Source organism: Oculina patagonica, chromosome 8, assembly GCF_052425735.1.
Source record: "Oculina patagonica isolate OP01 chromosome 8, crgOcupat, whole genome shotgun sequence".
Taxonomy (NCBI): domain Eukaryota; kingdom Metazoa; phylum Cnidaria; class Anthozoa; order Scleractinia; family Oculinidae; genus Oculina; species Oculina patagonica.
The window spans coordinates 33,748,942-33,768,466 of record NC_135765.1 but is presented as its reverse complement, the minus strand read 5'-3'; the positions used below and the strand labels follow the sequence as shown (position 1 = coordinate 33,768,466).

The window sequence follows — 19,525 nt, the reverse complement described above, 5'->3', positions numbered from 1 at the left end:
TCATAAGAATTGGCTATGACCTCCATCAAGAAGACAAAATGTTTTCCCCCAGTTGCCAGTTTGTCGACATATAAACTTTCATATAACACAAACATAGGAACAAAATTCTGTTTAACAGTGTTCCATTAATGTAAACAGATAAATATAGTTTTTCTACTGCTCTAAAGGATTCCGCGACTTACCAGCCTGTCTCAAGTACACGCTATACATATTGTAGTATATTTTACGGGTGAGCTGGCAATCCCCATTACAATAGCTAACTGGTTTCGTGGACTTTGCTGTCCATACCTACATAATCTTTTCTGTTTCAGTCTGTTTAGTTGCAGCTACGGATACCGTATTTTATCTTTATTTCATTTTTTGGGCTTTTCCCTTGTGAATAGTTACTGCGCAGTTATATTCCACGTGAGTCGAGTTTCAGCTTATTGTTTAAATTCACAATTGAGCTGCGCGATCATGGAATAATCATGAGTCGGATCAAGGTATGACCTCCGGCATGAAGACAAAATGTTTTCTGTTCACATTTTGTCGATATTTTGACACAAATATAACACCGCATTTCGTTTAAACAGTGTTTAGCCAACCTTTCTTGTACCGATTAAAACGCTTAAAGTCTTTCTTCTTGAAAATGACTGGTGAGCTTATCTAGTACACGCTATAACCCTGTTGGTATAATTTATGGCTGAGTTGGCAATCCCGGGAGAAATTAATTCGTTGTCGATCATACCAATTAAACAGCTGGAAACACTTACATAAAACATTTGCTGTCTACACATCTGCAGTTTCTCTTGCTGTGCAGACAATTCTCATTGGCTGTTCTTGATCACGTGACCTTGCATAAATTTAAATGTATCCCGATCGATGGAGATACATTGACCTGAACGTGATCAATAACAAGAAAAAGCACGTGATCAAAACGTGACTAAGGTTGGTGGCATGATTGTGGCGTGTTTCCAGAAAATTTGTCGCTAGTTCTTCGAAAGCCGGTTCGTGAAACGCAGTGGAATAGTTTGAGGCTAAAACCGGCGCTTTAATTTCTACCAAAGTGGGCCCAGACAAACTGTGTGCGTGCAGACTGTGTACATTTACAGTTTTATAGTGAAAGTATGGAATTTACCGAAATTAAAGGTTTGTAGAAGTGTATAATGGCGCAAAACATGAACAAATTCATGCTGAATACATGTAAGTTTTAACTTTTTGCGTAGTGTCGTTCTTTTGGCTCGGAATGGTGAATTTGAGTAGATTGAAGGATGTTTTGCTTTCGCAGCTTACTATACATCTAATTATATGGAAAGGGTGGAAAGCCCAACAGCTCCTCCAAGTGGAGTAGCTCCAGCGCCGGGACGATTCTCGACCTTAAAATCCCATCGCACAGCTTTAAAACTAGCACCAGAAAAAAGGAAGGCTTGACGAATCTTCTCGTATCATTTGATCGAAAATTAAGTCAAACGGTCCATAACTAGTCCTCGAACGAAAACGGGTATCCAGAATTTTTAAGCCGTCCGAATGCATAGCACCAAGAAGTGGTGCCGAAGGGAAAAGTCTCTTTTTGATTGGATACAATTAAACAATGGTCGCTCAAGACTTGTTTCATGGAAAGGGAGGCAAAGGCAAAACCAATACTCAGTAGTATTGGAAAAAAATTACTTGCTTTTATTATCAGGTTCATAGGAAACACAGACTACTTACTGAAATTAGGTTTTGCGGGGATCCATGTGTACTGTCACATGATTAACCTAAACGCATGCGGGGAAGGAGAATGGACGCTGGTTATCAAGATCAGTGGCGCGCAGGTATATGTCAGTTTCACACATCTGTCTCAGCCTAATCATAAGTTAAGAAATAATTTTTGCTAGGAGCAAGGCATTGCAGAGGCATGCATACCCTACTGAGTAATGGAAACATGTCGTTTTCTTGTTTCACAGAGAACCTTTCACTTCGCTTCTGATTTCTAGAGCAACAAGGAAATTTTTAACCTTGAAAGAGGAAAGACTGCAGTGCGTTTGACAATCAAGAGACCAAGGTACCGACCTACTGAAACACTCCCATCTCGAGGATCTGTCTTGGTATGAAGATTGGTCAACAGGACAGGTTCATTGCTATCAACATGACCGACAACTCTCTGTACTCACTGATCGCTGACGAGAAATACCGCAACACCTCACTGGGTCGTGACACGTGGAAGATGCTGATTGGCTCACAGGCCTTTTTGCAAGCTAAATGCAACAAAGAAGGGTTCAATGCCGTGACTAACAATAGTGGTGTGTGGCCTAAGGCGAGGATTGGCATTCTCGGCAACAATGAGAATAATTGCATCTCTTGTGATTCCAGAATCGGGTTTGGTACAGCAGGCAAAGAGATTGACATGAACACATGTAGAAATGAGGCTTCTAAGTATTACGGAAACAAACACATCAAGGCCATGGGATATATCCTGATACAGTGAGAGCAAGAACTAGTAACACAACATGGCGGTTTCATTATCTGAACGAGTTAGGCCATATCAGGCCTAGGCTAGCAAAATACCCCTGAAAGAGTAAACAAAAACCATGAATGGAGTATCGGTTAAAAATTGTTTCGGTAATTTTCAAAGTCAAAGAGTAGCACTAATGTTTACATGGCCGCGGAACAAGTTGAGGGTTTTCATCACCGAAGTTGCCAAGAAACAAGACATATCCTGATTCCGTCATGCTGGCGGAAGTTTTTGATTGGATAATACACAATGGAAACTTTTTGAGAGATTCGAAAACGGCACTTATCGATTGACTGAAGAATAGAATAGCATTTTCCCCTCAGGCTTGGAGGTAAAAGCTTGGTAAAAAAGACCAAACTTGGCGTATAACAACACTGAATTGTGGGTAGAATTAAGGTTCTTCTAAAACAGACTGTTTGGGCACTGGTGTCTGAACGTGACCAGTGCGCATTCCAAGCGCTTTTGAACTAATTTCAACGGATTAATGGCTGAATGAGCGCAATCTGAACGTTGTTTAAAACAATCCGCGATTTTTTGATGACCAGCAAGGACTATTAGAAATTCATTTGTCCACTGACATGTCGACTGAAATGTTTGACACACTCCATTTGGCAATATTGCTTTTATTTTTCACTTTGTCTTGTGATACTCACAATTTTTACTAAACTACCTCGCACTGCTGTGCGGCAATATTGCTGCTGACTGCTGATCGGCCACATCATTTATCATTGGGGCTGTAGAACAAAAAGAGAACCGTTTGATTAACTTATCAATATTAAGTTTGAGTGCTGTTTCTATGAATTTTTTGTAACCTTTAGAAAGTGAAAAAATTTTTAAAATGTATCACAGATTCGTTTGTGACTTAGAGCTAAGGTTGTGCCTCATTTGTGTCACTTACGTGCCATTGGCAATTAGTAAATATCTATGTATTGAGAATTTGTCAATATTCCTATTTTATTAAATTTTTAGTGTTTTTAAAAGTTTTTTTTCTACATATATTTCTATTTCTATTTAATTTCTACCTAGAAACTTTATTAAGAGTACAATTTCAAAATTGCTAGACTTCTACAGTCATGTACAACCAGATAATAGGTGGTTTTCACCGTCACGCCGCGAAAAAATAAATCCAAAACTTTTGAGTCAAAGAATATTACAGGTTGTAGAAAACTACTATATAAACTATTTGTCCAAGTTTCAGGTCTGTACGTTATTCCCTACTCGAGTTATCCATCAAAATGTTTCACGCAAATATAGAGAGCACAGTATGGAAACGCCATGTTGGAGCCCAACTGCTTGGGCTCCAACATGGATGCCGGAAATCAACAAAAACATCTGGCATTCACTTCTGCTACAAAAGGCGGTCAGAACACCATCATGACCAAGTAAACATTCCTAAAACACTTCTCGCAAAATCTCAACTGTTCAGATTGTTAAAAATCGCATGATGAAGCATTCTTTTGACAGCCTTCTGGCGGCCATCTTTGATCTCGTGTGGCGTGAAACTCCGAAATTCAAAATGCTCTATCTTAAAGACGGCAAATGCTATCGAGCTAAAAACCTTCAACAAAATATGTATTAAGGACGTCTAATAGCCAGTGAAGTATAAATACTCAGAGACCATGTGATTCTGGATTTTAGAATTTTGATGACGTCACGTGAAAACCAACTTAACTTACCAGGTTTGCGAGCGCCCGTTACACATGCAGCACTTTCTACTTCCGTAGCACCTAAAGTCGTACAGCCAATTGTGTTGCTCCCCTGATCTGCAGGACGATCGACACAGTCGGGTAAAACAGCCTCCTGATTCGCAGCCACTGCCGCAGTCAATCATATTTCTCCACAAGTTGCTCGTGAGTTCCATCACAGTTTGTTGTACTTTCAGCAACATTTGCGTCAAATATGCTGCCAAAATCCAAAAAAGTTACTTCTGATAAAAAAGTTGCTCAAAAGTTGCTCCAAAAAATACAAAACCCTGCTTTTAATCAAGAGAATTTCTCAAAATATATGCTAATTTTCCTTTGAGGGTTAAATTTCTAAGCAGTTTTCTGCATTTTTTACAGCAAAAGAAGTATCTAAATAACATATCAAGGGGAAAACTTGTTAAATAACAAGGTTTTCTTTAACTGAGAAAAATCGTGAAGATGTCGATGACGTCATGTTTCCTGACGAACTTTGTAATGTTTTAATGCAGAATGAGCCGAAAGTTGAAACGTCTTCAGAAGTTCCTCTTAAATTTTCGGCAACCTTCGTAAATCTTCGGAAACGTTCGTATGGCCTTTGATCAACACTCGGATAATCCTCGGAGATCTTCGGTCTGGAAAGTGCTCAAAATGCAACAAGGTTCTCGAGAGAAAAAAGTTGCTCGAAGGGGAAAAAGATGCTCGAAATATGAAAAGTTGCCAAAAAGTTGCCGAGCAACTTGTGGAAAGCCCTAGAGTCGGCTTGAGATAAAAAAGGTTAAAAAATGGTAAAGATCAGAGGTAGATGAGATGAATACTCTTTTAGAGGAATCATCCATTGTTAGAATCTTGTTAAACCACAAGGGAATTTAACGAGGGAGAAGCAAAGGGGATGACGAGGTTAGTCAAAATTTCACTCTGAGAAAAAAGTTCAAACTTCTGACATGATCCCCCCTCAGAGAAAATTCCCAATTTTTCTTAACCCTTTCAGAAAAAGAACCAACTTTTTCCTTTATCCCTTCAGAAATATTGGAAAGATAAAAAAATACAACCCCTCAAAAATGACTTTCAAATCCCCTTCACTGGGGGGTTTGGATATGCTTTACAATGGCCACAAAGCTGTTAACTCCACCGGCGTGACTGTCTTTTCGGTCACTGTTGGCAAATTTCTCGACGTCTGTGAAACGTTTTCCGTCTCTATACTAGTATCAGGCTTTTCCGGTCCGAAGATATAAACTACAGAAAGTCAAATTCGAGAGAATAATTTGGTTCTTCATTCATAAGCTTCTCGCAAAGTCGCAAAATTTTCATGGCTCCTGACTGGCTGTATTATTCAAGACATGGTAGAATTAATATTTCACAATTAAACTTCAAACGCCCTTTTTCTATGAGCGAGTGAGGGGGAGGGGAGTAGGGATGGCGCAGTGGTGAGAGCGCTCGCTTCCCACCAATGTGGCCCGGGTTCGATTCCCGGACCCGACGTCATATGTGGGTTGAGTTTGTTGTTGGTTCTCGACCGCTCCGAGGGTCTTTCTCCGGGCTTCTCCGGTTTTCCTCCCTCAACAAAAACCAACACTTCTAAATTCCAATTCGATCGGGAATCCGAGGGCCACAGGTTTGTCAGTTGCAAGACTGTTACGTGAACCCTCGTTAAACAAAGGTGATTTATTTATTTATTTATTTTAATTGTCTAGTAAAAACCCTAAAGGATTGCAATCTAAAAGTTACAATTTTATGCACATTTAAGCCAAAAATCAAGAACAATTGTCTAATTGTGTTTTATCAGCGAACAGAAAACAATGAGAGAAGAAACCATATTCGCGGGTTTTTTTAATAGAACACGGATGAGTTTCTACTACAGTCAACTCTCGCCTTGCGGACACCCCGCTATTGCAGACACTCGCTATTACGGACAAATATCCAGATCCCCTGCGAAAGAGGTTTGACTGAAAATGACTCCCGCTAATACGGACTCTCGCTATAACGGACACTAAACGACGCCCCGAGCGTGCCCGCTATAACGCGAGTTGACTGTAATCGGACAGAAAACAGAGTTAGCAATTAACTTGAAGATGTGGAGTCTTACGGAAGCTTCCAGTCGAGTCTCGTTTGTAAACAGAGTTCTCAGTATCGTTAAAGAAGTCATACGGCCCATCGTCATTTTCCGGCTCGTACGGTTTGGCCAGAACCACTGCCACTTGGACAATGATAAACGCCAAAATAATCTTATCAGTGCGAGTCATGTTGGCTGAAATGAAAAGAAACGATGTCAGTAAATGACAGAGCTTATTAAAAGAAGAAACGTTAAGACAAAGGAGTTCTAGAGTAAACCAAAAGGCGCCTTGACATTTTGTAATTATAGCCGTTACCTATTTAGGTCTATTAGCTTGGTTTGTATTTTTTTCGTTCATTCTTATCCCGTGAAATTATAAAAAATTTCGTTCTTGTTTAAACCAAACAATTACAGAGCAAAAATCGTTTGTTTGTTGTTTTAAACTACTGTTTTAAATTGCTTCGCCACCCCACCGCTTGCTTTCTTCTCTAAAACACAAACAAAAAACATGTTTATGTCAAAAGCAATACACTGATACTAAACATTTCTTGCTCGGTGAACATGTGAACGTAGTAAAACGCCGCTTGCAGTGACATTGGTCAGCTGATTACCACAACGAACGCCCCATAGAACCTCTGCGGAGGAGAGAGGTACCTGGCAGCAAACAAGAGCCAATTTGTATACAAAAAGGCATGCCATTTGATACAGTTTTATGGTATAAATCCATTAATTTGAATGAGGTTTGTTTGACGTGTAATTTTAGAAGCATCTTGCCTTGCCACGATCTCTAACTCGAAAATTTCATCTATCATAATTTTTTGCTTTATTCAGCTAGTCACCAAATCAGTCCCTTTCCATCTCCAAGCCAAAACGGTTGAAGAAGCGGAGAGGGAGGGTAACAGAAAACTTAAGTTCATAGCAAGCTTGTTTTTAAATTTAATTTTCCGCCATTAACAAAGCGAGTCCAGTTATATAAATCCTATCGCTTTTTGTATATATTTGGTTTTCTTATTTGAAATTAATTATTCATTTTTCTCGACTTATTTTTCTCAGAGTCTGTCGAGTGGGCCGCCACGCGAGCGCGCGCTAGAGAAAGTAACTCGACACGAGGAGAGTGCACGCTTACGCTCAAAGTCTATCGCTGTTCGACTTACTTTGACGTTCTTTGTGCAAAATGTCTCACGCAGCGTTGTTGAATTTTGTGAAATAAAATAGGAGTTCTTTACAAAGTGACTATATTTACTTCAAAGTCGCTTTGGTCCGCGAAATTGAAGGCAACTGCCTATATTACCTAGCTAGCCTTTCAGTGTTGAAAAATTTAGTTACAAGCATTATATTACTTACTGCACTGACGATTTCTGGTTACAGTGTAAACCTTTTGTTTTAAAATCAACTTTGGCAGTAAGCTACTAATCGTTATTAGTGAGTCGTGTTGAGACCTGAATGGCATCTGTAGGCATTGAGCAAAGTTAAGATATGAATATTGCATGCGTAGCGTGGTAGCGTCTACTCATTAGCGCTTCAAAACTGCCTAACTACGTGGCACAGTTTGCTCGACATATTGTGCAGGATTTAACAGTATTTTTTTCCAAAAGTCTGAAATAAGCATAGGCGATTTTGGTGAATGGGAATTTCGCTCAAAACGCAATAAAATAGGGGCAGTCAATGCGTACATCGAATTTCATAATCTTGATCCGACGGTAGATGGTTTTCATAAGCTTTTAAAACGGTGATCTAGTTTAAAAGGTATCTGTGCAAACCTGCATTTAAAGTGTTTTACTTTCTTCTGAAATATACTCTTGTATTTCATCTACCATTAAGTGTCGGTGAGTTGTCTTTTTTTCTGGTAATTCTTAAATTCTAATTAATCCCAGAAACGTGGTAAATCAAGCCACTGCCCGAAAGAAAGGTGCATTAAATTTCGCATATATTCTTAACAATAGGAACGGTTTTCAGTAACCCCAAAACCACCTATATTACTCAGCTGTTAAAATTACAAACTAACTGCAAACATGACTCACCACAATGTGGGTTTCTTGTTTAGTTTTCCTCCTTCTCCTGTAATAAGCCTTCGTTACTCTGTGAAGAACTGAATGCGATTGGTAACTTTCTGTGCTTTATGAGGCCTTTTTCAGTAACAATCAAATATAAAATTGACATCTGTCAAGAACGAAAATTGTGTTTAAGTGCGGGCTACGACAATTAAGACTTGCTGGCGCCAGAAGAAAGTACAAACTGCGCATGCCTAGTTGCATCGACCTTTCGTAGGCTTCTTAATTTACATAATGTAAAATTTTCGCCGACTTATAAAAAACCCACAAATTTTTAGTTGGTATATAAAAATCAACAAAAGTACAAACAGCCATAGAGAGTGTGAATACTAACAATAGGTTTTGCATTTTGGAATTAAAGTTTAAGGCTACTGTTGAGTATAAAACGCTAAGTTAACAATTAAAAAAATAACAAATACCATATACGAAGTAAGGATGACGAAGCACGTTTGTCAGTTGATACCTGGGAATATAATTGGTTAAGTGCAGGTAGATATTGTTGACATATGAATTTCAAGGATAGATAACGTGCCAATTAAAAGCACTTAGTTCATGAGAACCGAAAACATTTGTCAGACTTTTGTGACGCATCAAAAAGATTGCTTGTTTAACAGTCGAAACGTTTTATCGGAATCACGAAACGAGAGTCACGAAACGAAGGAGGCGATCAATATTGTTATCTAACAAAAAACTGAGTTTTAACTAACTGGGAAATTGTCTAGAAGAAAACAAAGTTTTAGGACGGCGTAGAATTTCGTTTCAGTCAAATATTTGGAAGGCAATTATATCACCAATCAATATATAACCTGTCAAGCAAACTGTAATATTTTCATTTACAAGAGTTAAAAGAACCTAGTTTATCAAGAGCTCTTTTGTTTTAGGGTTCCAAGTTAGGATGACGGACCAAGTTTGTTAATTGTTACCTATAAAGATACCTTGTCATGTTAGGAAAGCTTTTGTTGACGATCGAATTTTAAGAATAGGAAACGTGACGGTTTTAAAGCAAGTGGTAAATGATAAAAACAATTAATTGCAAACTAAAGTGACGTTTCAATAAAATATTTTCTCTCTAACAGACGAAACGTTTATTATCGGAATAGCCCTCGTGTGGTATTAATTGTGCACCCATTACAAGTCACGTAAGTGCGAGCAATGTTGCTTATCTTAAGAAAACAAAGTGCAGACAAATGAATAATAAATTGGTGATGAAAAATGGAAGTTGCTGTTACGAAAATGGCAAATTGGCTGAACACAATTTTAAGAAAAGGCGATATTGGTTTTGAATCGACTAATCGTTTTGAAAGGTTTTGATAAGGTGATAATTACATCTGTATATAACATAACAACTTAGTACCCGTCAAGCAAATTATAATATTTTCATTTACAAGGGCAAAACGGCGTGGTACATAATTGGTCAAGAGCTCTGTTTGCTTTAGGGTTCCAAGTCACGGATAACGACCCAGGTTTGTGAATGGCTACTTTTAAAGATAACTCAGATCAATTTCAAAGTGCTTTCGTGGGCATTTGAGTTTTTAATCGCTTATGTTCAGTAAGCTTTTGTTGAAATTGAAGTTTCAAGGATACATAACGTGACTGCTAAAAAGCATTCTTCGGATAGTTAATGAGAAAAACACTTAACGTCAAACGAAAGTGACATTTCAAGAAATTTATTTCTCAAACAGACAAAATGTTTTATCGGAAAGGCTTTCATATGGCGCCAATCATTTACCCACAACATATTACGACACGAAAGGCGGTCAGTGTTGCTTAGCTAACGAAATCGATTTCTAGTTGATAATAACTTGGTTGTTTGAAATAAAAACTACTTTGGATACCAGGAAATTGAGTATTGGTAATAGCAGATTTAGGATAGTGGTGATATTGGTTTTGAGTCTAATAATCGTGATAATCGTTTTGTAAAATGTCTGAGCAGTTGATTTTATCCCATAACAACATATGACCTGTCAAACAATTGTAATATTTCCATTGGGAAAAAAAGGCGCCGCACCTCTCTCCTCCGCAGAGGCTCCTCAGAGAGGTTTTCGGTGGAGAGAGTCCGCTGTACGAAAAGAGTGCAGGCGAAATAAAACGGCGAGAGCGGCCGCGAGAGCCTCTGCCAGATGTCACACTCAATATGGCCGCCATCCGGGGGAGGTAACCTTTCTATTAGTGTTCCTCGCCGGGGGTGGTGTAAATGTTACTACCATATGTCAGTAAAATGATTGAACAACAAATTCAACAAGCAAAGGATTCGATTTGGAAACTTCTGGCAGCTGAAACTTCTAAAAACGGATTCATTCTTTCCTGAAAGAGAAGAGAACAAGTAAGTTTGTTTTGAAGAATGTTAAATTTAGATACGTATAAACAGATTCTCAGGTGGGAATTCGATTGCGAAGTTTCAACATCAATTCTTTGCCCTACGAACTAATTAAACCAATCGAAGCATAAGTTTAAATTCAGTTTTTTCGTAAACAGCTGCTAAAACTTGTGTAGAAACTATGCACACACTCATCTCACTCGCATTTTTCTGTACGAAATAATGGTTGCTTTGTGGTTGTTGTGTTACTCGATCAAAGGATCAAAGACATTAAACTGGTAAATATTTAAAGCGAACTGCAACATGTAGGAAATTAAACACGAAGGGCACGAAATACAAGAAATACAAGAAGTATATTTACCATCAACAGATATCTCCTCGAGTGGGAAGTCAAGCTATTTGAAGTTTTTCCCAACTCACGCTTGACCTCCATAGAACAACAAACTTCCCACACGACTCCCCACAAGTTTCAGGGGAACTTCGGATACAAAGATTTTTGCTTTTCTTTAGAAAAAATGAAAACTTTTCGTAGAAATAACGGTCCGTACTTGAAGTAACAAACTTTCCGCTGATTTTTGCCAAGTTTCAAGCTGCCAAAGTCGGCGAGGCCTTAGAAATTCATCAATGTACCAGAAAACGACAAGGATGTTCGAGAAAACGACAAGCTTCTGGCAGAGGTTCCCCGCGAAGTGGATCTCGATCTTTTGCGCCTGCACTCACCTTGCCCAGCGGATATTTACGGGAACCTCTGCGGAGGAGAGAGCGCCACACCTAATTGATCAAGCGCTTTGTTTGCTTTAGGGTTGCAAGTAAGGATGACAAACCAGGTTTGTGAATGTTAACTTTTAAACATAATTGATAAATTTCAGAATGCTTTCGTTGGCATTTGAGTTTTAGGATACATAACGTTACTGTAAACAAGCACTCTTTGATAGTAAATGAGAAAAACACTTAATGTCAGACTACAGTGACGTTTTAAGAAAATACTTTCTCTCTAACCGACGAAACGTTTTATCGGTAAGGATTTCATTTGGCGCGCCATTTGTTTACCCCTAACAGATCACGAAACGAAGGCTCGTGATGTTGCTTTTCTAACAAAACCGAGTTCAAGCTGATAACAAATTGGTTGTTGAACAGGATATTGCAAAGGTTTGTGCCAAATTTCCGCGTGTTCCTTACGTACGGTTTGAAGAACTTCGGTCGGAAAGTCAGGTACATTTGCTTTCCAAGTTCCAGTCGCTTTTGTAAACCCCGTATTTCGAATGAAGTTATACTGTTGTTTTCGAAGAGAGGTGTAAATTCCGCATGATTTTCTGCCGCTTGAAAAAAATACGGCCTAAAATAGTTGAACTAAGGCCCCGTCCACACTGACCCGGATAAATTTGAAAACGAAGAAATTTGAAAACGCCACGTAAAATGTTTTCCGTCCACATTAACCCGGGTAAATTTGAAAACGATACGCTTCATTAGTAAGTAAAAGTAAAGTCTTTATTTAACGAGGGTAGCACTAAAATAACAAAAAAATACTAACAAACCAGTGGCCCTCTAAAATTGTTCACAATAAAATATAAAAATACACTATTTCACGCTCCAAGTCCAAACGCTCATTGGTGAGCGTTTTTGAAAAGCTCCGTTTTCGGTGACCGAAAACGCCGTTTCAGTGTGGACGGTTGGCCTAACCGGAGAATAAAAGATGCGTTTTCAAATTTACCCGGGTCAGTGTGGACGGGGCCTGAAATGACAATTACCGTTCCTGCACATGTATTCCCTATCGGCAGAAGATCATGCGGTATTTAGAAGAAACACCTTTCTTCGAACAACAACATAATAATTTCATTCGAAATGCGGTGTTCATAAAGCGACTAGAACGTGGAAAGCAAATGTACCTGACTTCCCGGCCGAAATTTTTCAAACCGTATGTAAGGAACACACTGAAATTTGGCACAAACCTTTGCAATATCCTGTTCTAGCTGCAGCATAAAAAAATGCAAAACAAATCGACAAATTTTTCGCAATTTGAAATTACGTCATTTGTTTGATATTTTCAAAAGTTCGGCTGAACACTATCAATCTTTCTTGACTGCTTATATTTGATGTATATATGCGATCTTTTAAACTTTAACACATGAGATTAAGGTGACATCAGCCTCAAAAATAGCTGGTATTGGGTTATTATAAGTATCACATTTATGCGATATTCAAGACAGACGCATAACACAACAGTTCATAAAGGCAAAATAAAGAAGTCGCTCGTTCAGGAAATCTACGGAGTGGATTTTCCTGTACACGCCGGGCCAGCAGAGCGCTTGAAGCGGCATTCTTGGAAAAACTTTTTGCTGTTTTATTCGATTGAGCTCAAATTTGGCACAATGATAGAACTTTTTATCCCAAAATTTTTAACGGTTTTTGGCTTGAAAAATGACGTCACAGTGCTGAAGGAAAATTTTCATTTTATTGTTATGGCACAAAAAGTACATTATTCTGAAAGAACTCGCTGAGATAAATTGAAATGCGAAAAAAAGTATTGAAAAAGCTCAATCCGTCTTGAAGATATAGAGTTTTTCTTTATATCTTTATATCCTTATATCTTTATATCCTTAAGGCGGATTGAGCTTCTTCCATAATTCTTTCGCATTTCACTTTATCTCAGCGAGGTCTTTCAGAATCATGTACTATTTGTGCCATAATAAGGAAATGAAAATTTGACTTCAGCACTGTGACATCATTTTCCCGCCAAAAACCGTTAAATTCAAAAAACGAAAATAATACAATTGTTTGGGGTAAAAAGTTCTATTATTGTGCTAAATTTGAGCTCAATCGAATAAAACAGCAAAAAGTTTTTCCGAGAAGGCCGCTTCAAATGCTCTGCTGGCCCGGCGTGGTAAGTTGTTGTGAGTAAACTTTAATTGTTTGGCAGCATTTTGAATTAATTTTTCGTTAACGAGTATGGTGAGCTATCAAATTTTTCTCATATTTTGGGTGTAGCATTCAAATTCTTTCTGTAAAATGAAAACAGATCAATTCCTATGTTTGAAAAATAAATTATCGCTAAAAACGTGTACTTTGCCAGTACTCGCAGAGGAATTATAAAGAATTATGTGAAGTATACAAGGTCTTCCTGCTCCTAAACGAATATGGTGACTCCCCTTTTTTATTTCAAAATTTAAGTTCCCTTAAAGTAACAAACGCGTAGGCGAAGTTTGGTTAAAAATCTATGTTCAGTTCTATTTCAGGGTAATGACCTTGATGGCTGAACGAGCGCAATCTGAACGTTGTTTGAAACAATCCGCGATTTTTTTGATGACCAGCAAGGACTATTAGAAATTAATTTGTTTACTGACATGTCGACTGAATATTTGACACACTCCATTTGGCAATATTGCTTTTATTTTTCACTTTGTCTTGTGATACACACAAAGTTGCACTAAACTACCTCGCACTGCTGTGCGGCAATATTGCTGCTGACTGCTAATCGGCCACATTAATTATCCAACGCGGCTGTAGAAACAAAAAGAGAACCGTTTGATTAACTTATCAATATTAAGTCTGAGTGCTGTTTCTATGAATTTTTTGTAACCTTTAGAAACTGAAAAAATATTTTAAAAGGTATCACAGATTCGTTTGTGACTTAGAGTTAAGGTTGTGCCTCATTTGTGTCACTTACGAGCCATTGGCAATTAGTAAATATCTATGTATTGAGAATTTGTCAATATTCCTATTTTATTAATTTTTAGTGTTTTTATTTTTTTTCTACATATATTTCTATTTCTATTCAATTTCTACCTAGAAACTTTATTAAGAGTACAATTTCAAAATTGCTAGACTTCTACAGTCATGTACAACCAGATAATAGGTGGTATACACCGTCACGCCGAGAAAAAATAAATCCAAAACTTTTGAGTCAAAGAATATTACAGGTTGTAGAAAACTACTATATAAACTATTTGTCCAAGTCTCAGGTCTGTACGTTATTCCCTACTCGAGTTATCCATCAAAATGTTTCACGCAAATTTAGAGAACACAGTATGGAAACGCCATGTTGGAGCACAACTGCTTGAGCTCCAACATGGCAGCCGGAAATCAACAAAAACATCTGGCATTCACTTCTGCTACAAAAAGCGGTCAGAACACCATCATGACCAAGTAAACATTCCGATAAACACTTCTCGCAAAATCTCAACTGTTCAGATTGTTAAAAATCACAAGATGAAGCATTTTTTTTTGTCAGCCTTCTGGCGGCCATCTTTGATCTCGTGTGGCGTGAAACTCCGAAATTCAAAATGCTCTATCTTAAAGACGGCAAATGCTATCGAGCTAAAAACCTTCAACAAGATATGTATTAAGGACGTCTAATAGCCAGTGAAGTATAAAGACTCAGAGACCATGCGATTCTGGATTTTAGAATTTTGATGACGTCACGTGAAAACCAAGAATACTCGCTCGTGACACGTGCAGCATTTGACACCTCCGGAGCACTTGTTGTCGTACATCGAAAGGTGGTACTCTCCTGATCTGCAGGACGATCGACACTTTCGGGAATAACAGCCTTCTGGTTCGCAGCCACTGCCGCAGTCGCCTTGGGGCAGTTGGGATAAGGTGCTCGAGATTTGCTGCAAAGTTGCTTGTAATTTCTCAAAAAGTTGCTCAAAAATTGCTGCAAAAATCAAAAAAAGTTGCTTCTGATAAAAAAAAGTTGCTCAAAAGTTGCTCCAAAAAATTCAAAACGCTGCTTTTAATCAAGAGAATTTCTCTAAATACCGTATTTTATCGATTAAGCGCCCTGGGCGCTTATTAAATTTTTGGACCTTGAGGGTGGGCGCTTTTTCGAGGTTGGCGCTAATTCGAGGCTGGGCGCTTATTAAATTGTCACCATTTTTAAGCAAGTAGTATGTTTATTTTGTAAGAAAACAATGTGTACTAATTAAACGTGAAGGTGTACGAAAGCTGAATTTTAAGTGTTCATTGAAAGCTTTAGTAAAAAAACTCGACCTTTGGGATAGTCTCTTAGTAGTACTTGGTCAATTTTAATCTCAACTACAACAATTATCAAAATCCTCTTGTGTCCTCATTGAAGGGGGGCGGGGGTGGGCGCTTATTAACTTTTCCTACCTACAGGGTGGGATCTTATTCGAGGTGGGCGCTTATTCGAGGTTGAGCGCTTATTAACTTTTCCTACCTACAGGGTGGGCGCTTATTCGAGGTGGGCGCTTATTCGAGGTTGGGCGCTTAATCGAATAAATACGGTATATGCTAATTTCCCTTTGAGGGTTAAATTTCTAAGCAGTTTTCTGCATTTTACAGCAAAAGAAGTATCTAAATAACATATCAAGGGGAAAACTTGTTAAATAACAAGGTTTTCTTTAACTGAGAAAAATCGTGAAGATGTCGATGACGTCATGTTTCCTGACGAGCTTTGTAATGTTTTAATGCAGAATGAGCCGAAAGTTGAAACGTCTTCAGAAGTTCCTCTAAAATTTTCGGCAACCTTCGTAAATCTTCGGAAACGTTCGTATGGCCTTTGAGCAACACTCGGATAATCTTCGGAGATCTTCGGTCTGGAAAGTGCTCAAAATGCAACAAGTTGCTCGAGAGAAAAAAAGTTGCTCGAAGGGGAAAAAGATGCTCGAAATATGAAAAGTTGCCAAAAAGTTGCCGAGCAACTTGTGGAAAGTCCTACAGTCGTCTTGAGATAAAAAAGGTGAAAAAATCGTAAAGATCAGAGGTAGATGAGATGAATAATCTTTTAGAGGAATCATCCATTGTTAGAATCTTGTTAAACCACGAGAGAATTTAACGAGGGAGAAGCAAAGGGGATGACGAGGTAAGACAAAATTTCCCTCTGAGACAAAAGTTCAAACTTCTGACATGATCCCCCCCCTCAGAAATAAATCCCGATTTTACTTAACCCTTTCAAAAAAAGAACCAACTTTTTCCTTTTTCTCTTCAGAAATATTGCAAAGATCAAAAAATACACCCCCTCAAAAATGACTTTCAAATCCCCTTCACTGGGGGGTTTGGATATGCTTTACAATGGCCACAAAGCTGTTAACTCCACCGGCGTTACTGTCTTTTCGGTCACTGTTTGGCAAATTTCTCGACGTCTGTGAGACGTTTTCCGTCTCTATACTAGTATCAGGTTTTTCCGGTCCGAAGATATAAACTACAGAAAGTCAAATTCGAGAGAATAATTTGGTTCTTTATTCATAAGCTTCTCGCAAAGTCGCAAAATTTTCATGGCTTCTGACTGGCTGTATTATTCAAGGCATGGTAGAATTAATATTTCACAATTAAACTTCAAACGCCCTTTTTCTATGAGCGAGTGAGGGGGAGGGGAGCAGGGATGGCACAGTGGTGAGAGCGCTCGCTTCCCACCAATGTGGCCCGGGTTCGATTCCCGGACCCGACGTCATATGTGGGTTGAGTTTGTTGTTGGTTTTCGTCCTTGCTCCGAGGGTTTTTCTCCGGGTTTCTCCGGTTTTCCTCCCTCCACAAAAACCAACACTTCTAAATTCCAAATCGATCGGGAATTCGAGGGCCACAGGTTTGTCAGTTGCAAGACTGTTACGTGCAACCCTCGTTAAACAAAGTTGATTTATTTATTTATTTATTTTATTTGACTAGTAGAAACCCTAAAGGATTGCAGTCCAAAACTTACAATTTTATGCACATTTAAGCCAACAATCAAGAATAATTGTCTGATTGTGTTCTATTGGCGAACAGAAAACAATGGAAGAAGAAACCAGACTCGCGGTTTTTTTAATAGAACAATGAGTTTCTACTACAGTCAACTCTCGCCTTGCGGACACCCTGCTATTGCGGACACTCGCTGTTACGGACAAAATCCAGATGCCCGGCGAAAGAGGTTTGACTGAAAATGACTCCCGCTAATACGGACTCTCACTATAACGGACACTAAACGCCCCGCGTGCCGTATAACGAGAGTTGACTGTAATCGGACAGAAAGCAGAGCTAGCAATTAACAGATGTGGAGTCTCACATGCTCACCGTTTGTAAACAGAGTTGTCCATATCGTCACTGAACTGATTCAGCCCATCGTCATTTTCAGGCTCGTTTGGTTTGGCCAGAACCACTGCCACTTGGACAATGATAAACACCAAAATAATCTTATCAGTGCGAGTCATGTTGGCTGAAATGAAAAGAAACGATGTCAGTAAATGACAGAGCTTATTAAAAGAAGAAACGCTAAGACAAAGGAGTTCTAGAGCAAACCAAAAGTCGTCTTGACATTTTGTAATTATAGCCGTTACCTATTTAGGTCTATTAGCTTGGTTTCTATTTTTTCGTTCATTCATATCCCGTGAAATTGTAAGAAAATTCGTTCTTGTTTAAACCAAATAATTACAGAGCAGAAATCGACTGTTTGTTGTTTTAAATTACTGTTTTAAATTACTTCGCCACCCCACCGCTTGCTTTCTTCTCTAAAAAACAAACAAAAAACATGTTTATGTCAAAAGCAATACACTGATACTAAACATTTCTTGCTCGGTGAACATGTGAACGTAGTAAAACGCCGCTTGCACTCACATTGCACAGCTGATTGCCACAACGAACGCCCCATAGAACCTCTGCGGAGGAGAGAGGTACATGGTAGCAAACGAGAGCCAATTTGTATACAAAAAGGCATGCCATTTGATACAGTTTATGGTGTATTTTAAATCCATTAATTTGAATGAGGTTTGTTTGACGTGTAATTTTAGAAGCATCTTGCCTTGCCTCGAGCTCTTACACGAAAATTTCATCTCATAATTTTTTTCTTTATTCAACTAGTCATCAAATCAGTCCCTTTCCCTCTCTAAGCCAAAACGGTTGAAGAAGCGGAGAGGGAGGGTGACAGAAAACTTAAGTTCATAGCAAGCTTGTTTTTAAATTTGATTTTCCGCCATTAACAAAGCGAGTCCAGTTATATAAATCCTATCGCTTATAGTATATATTTGGTTTTCCTATTTGAAATTTATTTTTTATTTTTTTTCAACTCATTTTTCTCAGAGTCTGTCGAGTGGGCCGCCACGCGAGCGCGCGCCGGAGAAAATTACTTGACACGAGCAGAGTGCTCGCCTACAAAGTCTATTGCTGTTCGACTTACTTTGACCTTCTTTGTGTAAAATGTTTTACGCAGCGTTGTTGAATTTTGTGAGATAAAAAAGGAATTCTTTACAAAGTGACTATTACACTTCAAAGTTGCTTTGGTCCGCGAAATTGAAGGCAACTACCTATATTACCTAGCTCGCCTTTCAGTGTTGAAAAATTTAATTACAAGCATTATATTACTTACTGCACTGACGATTTCTGGTTACAGTGTAAACCTTTTATTTTAAAATCAACTTTTGCAGTAAGCTACTAATCGTTATTGGTGAGTCTGTATAGAGAACTGAATGGCAACTGTTTCTATTAGGCATAGACGCCGTAACAAGGTAAAGAAAGGATGTGAATATTGCATGCGTAGACTTGGTAGCGTCTGCTCAGTAGCGCTTCAAAACAGCCTAGCTACGTGGCACAGATTGCCTGACACAGTAAGCAGGGTTTAACAGTATTTTTTTCGAAAGTCTAATGTGCGACTGGAATATGCATAGGCGACATTGGTGAATGAGAATTTCGCCCAAAACGCAATCGTCGGAAGAATTCTTCCGAGAGTGATGAAATTTAGAGACAGTCAAGGCGTACATCGAATTTCACATTCTTCATCAGACGGTGATTGATTTCCATAAGTTTGTCTAAAATGTATCCGTGTAAACCATTTGAAGTGTTTTACTTTCTTTTGAGATACACTCTCGCATTTGATCTACCATTTAGATCTATTTGGAAAGTAAAAAAGCATCCGTGAGTTTTCTTTTTTGTGGTACTTTTAAACTTCGAATTAAGCCGAGAAACGTGGTAAATCAAGGCACTTCCCGAAAAAAGATGCATCAAATTTCGCATATACATCCTTGACAA

General features: G+C 38.5%; 2 protein-coding genes across 4 annotated transcripts in view; both read right to left on the bottom strand.

The window, feature by feature from the left end:
- Positions 1-19,525, bottom strand: part of LOC144662138 (uncharacterized) — a 66,079-nt gene that overhangs the window by 38,481 nt on the left and 8,073 nt on the right. The window contains exon 4 of one of the 2 annotated variants that reach the window (XM_078522892.1): positions 13,943-14,071. The exons of the other annotated variant lie outside the window; for it this stretch is intronic. Within the exon in view, the coding sequence (XP_078379018.1) occupies positions 14,059-14,071 (13 nt within the window). The 3' untranslated portion in view covers positions 13,943-14,058. Of the gene's footprint in view, positions 1-13,942; positions 14,072-19,525 lie in introns of those variants that run through there. 2 annotated transcript variants of the gene reach the window in all.
- LOC144662135 (uncharacterized) lies at positions 3,081-8,357 on the bottom strand. Of its 2 annotated transcripts, none has more exons than XM_078522885.1 (4): positions 8,227-8,357; positions 6,239-6,400; positions 4,150-4,375; positions 3,081-3,207 (listed from the first exon to the last, which is right to left on the bottom strand). In XM_078522885.1, exons 2-4 carry the CDS (start codon positions 6,393-6,395, stop codon positions 3,192-3,194), a joined length of 399 nt encoding a protein of 132 aa, XP_078379011.1. In that variant the 5' UTR covers positions 6,396-6,400; positions 8,227-8,357; the 3' UTR covers positions 3,081-3,191. The 2 variants fall into 2 exon arrangements, with proteins under 2 accessions (XP_078379011.1, XP_078379010.1); XM_078522884.1 differs by lacking the exon at positions 8,227-8,357 and adding an exon at positions 7,550-7,922.

Bases quoted from the DNA above. Each gene is read 5' to 3' on its own strand.
- LOC144662135 (XM_078522884.1), bottom strand. From the start codon at position 7,694: ATGCAATATTCATATCTTAACTTTGCTCAATGCCTACAGATGCCATTC. The intron at 6,401-7,549 runs GTAAGTAATATA...TTTTCATTTCAG, and splicing joins AACCAGAAATCGTCAGTGCA to CCAACATGACTCGCACTGAT. The intron at 4,376-6,238 runs GTAAGACTCCAC...GGATTTTGGCAG, and splicing joins AGACTCGACTGGAAGCTTCC to CATATTTGACGCAAATGTTG.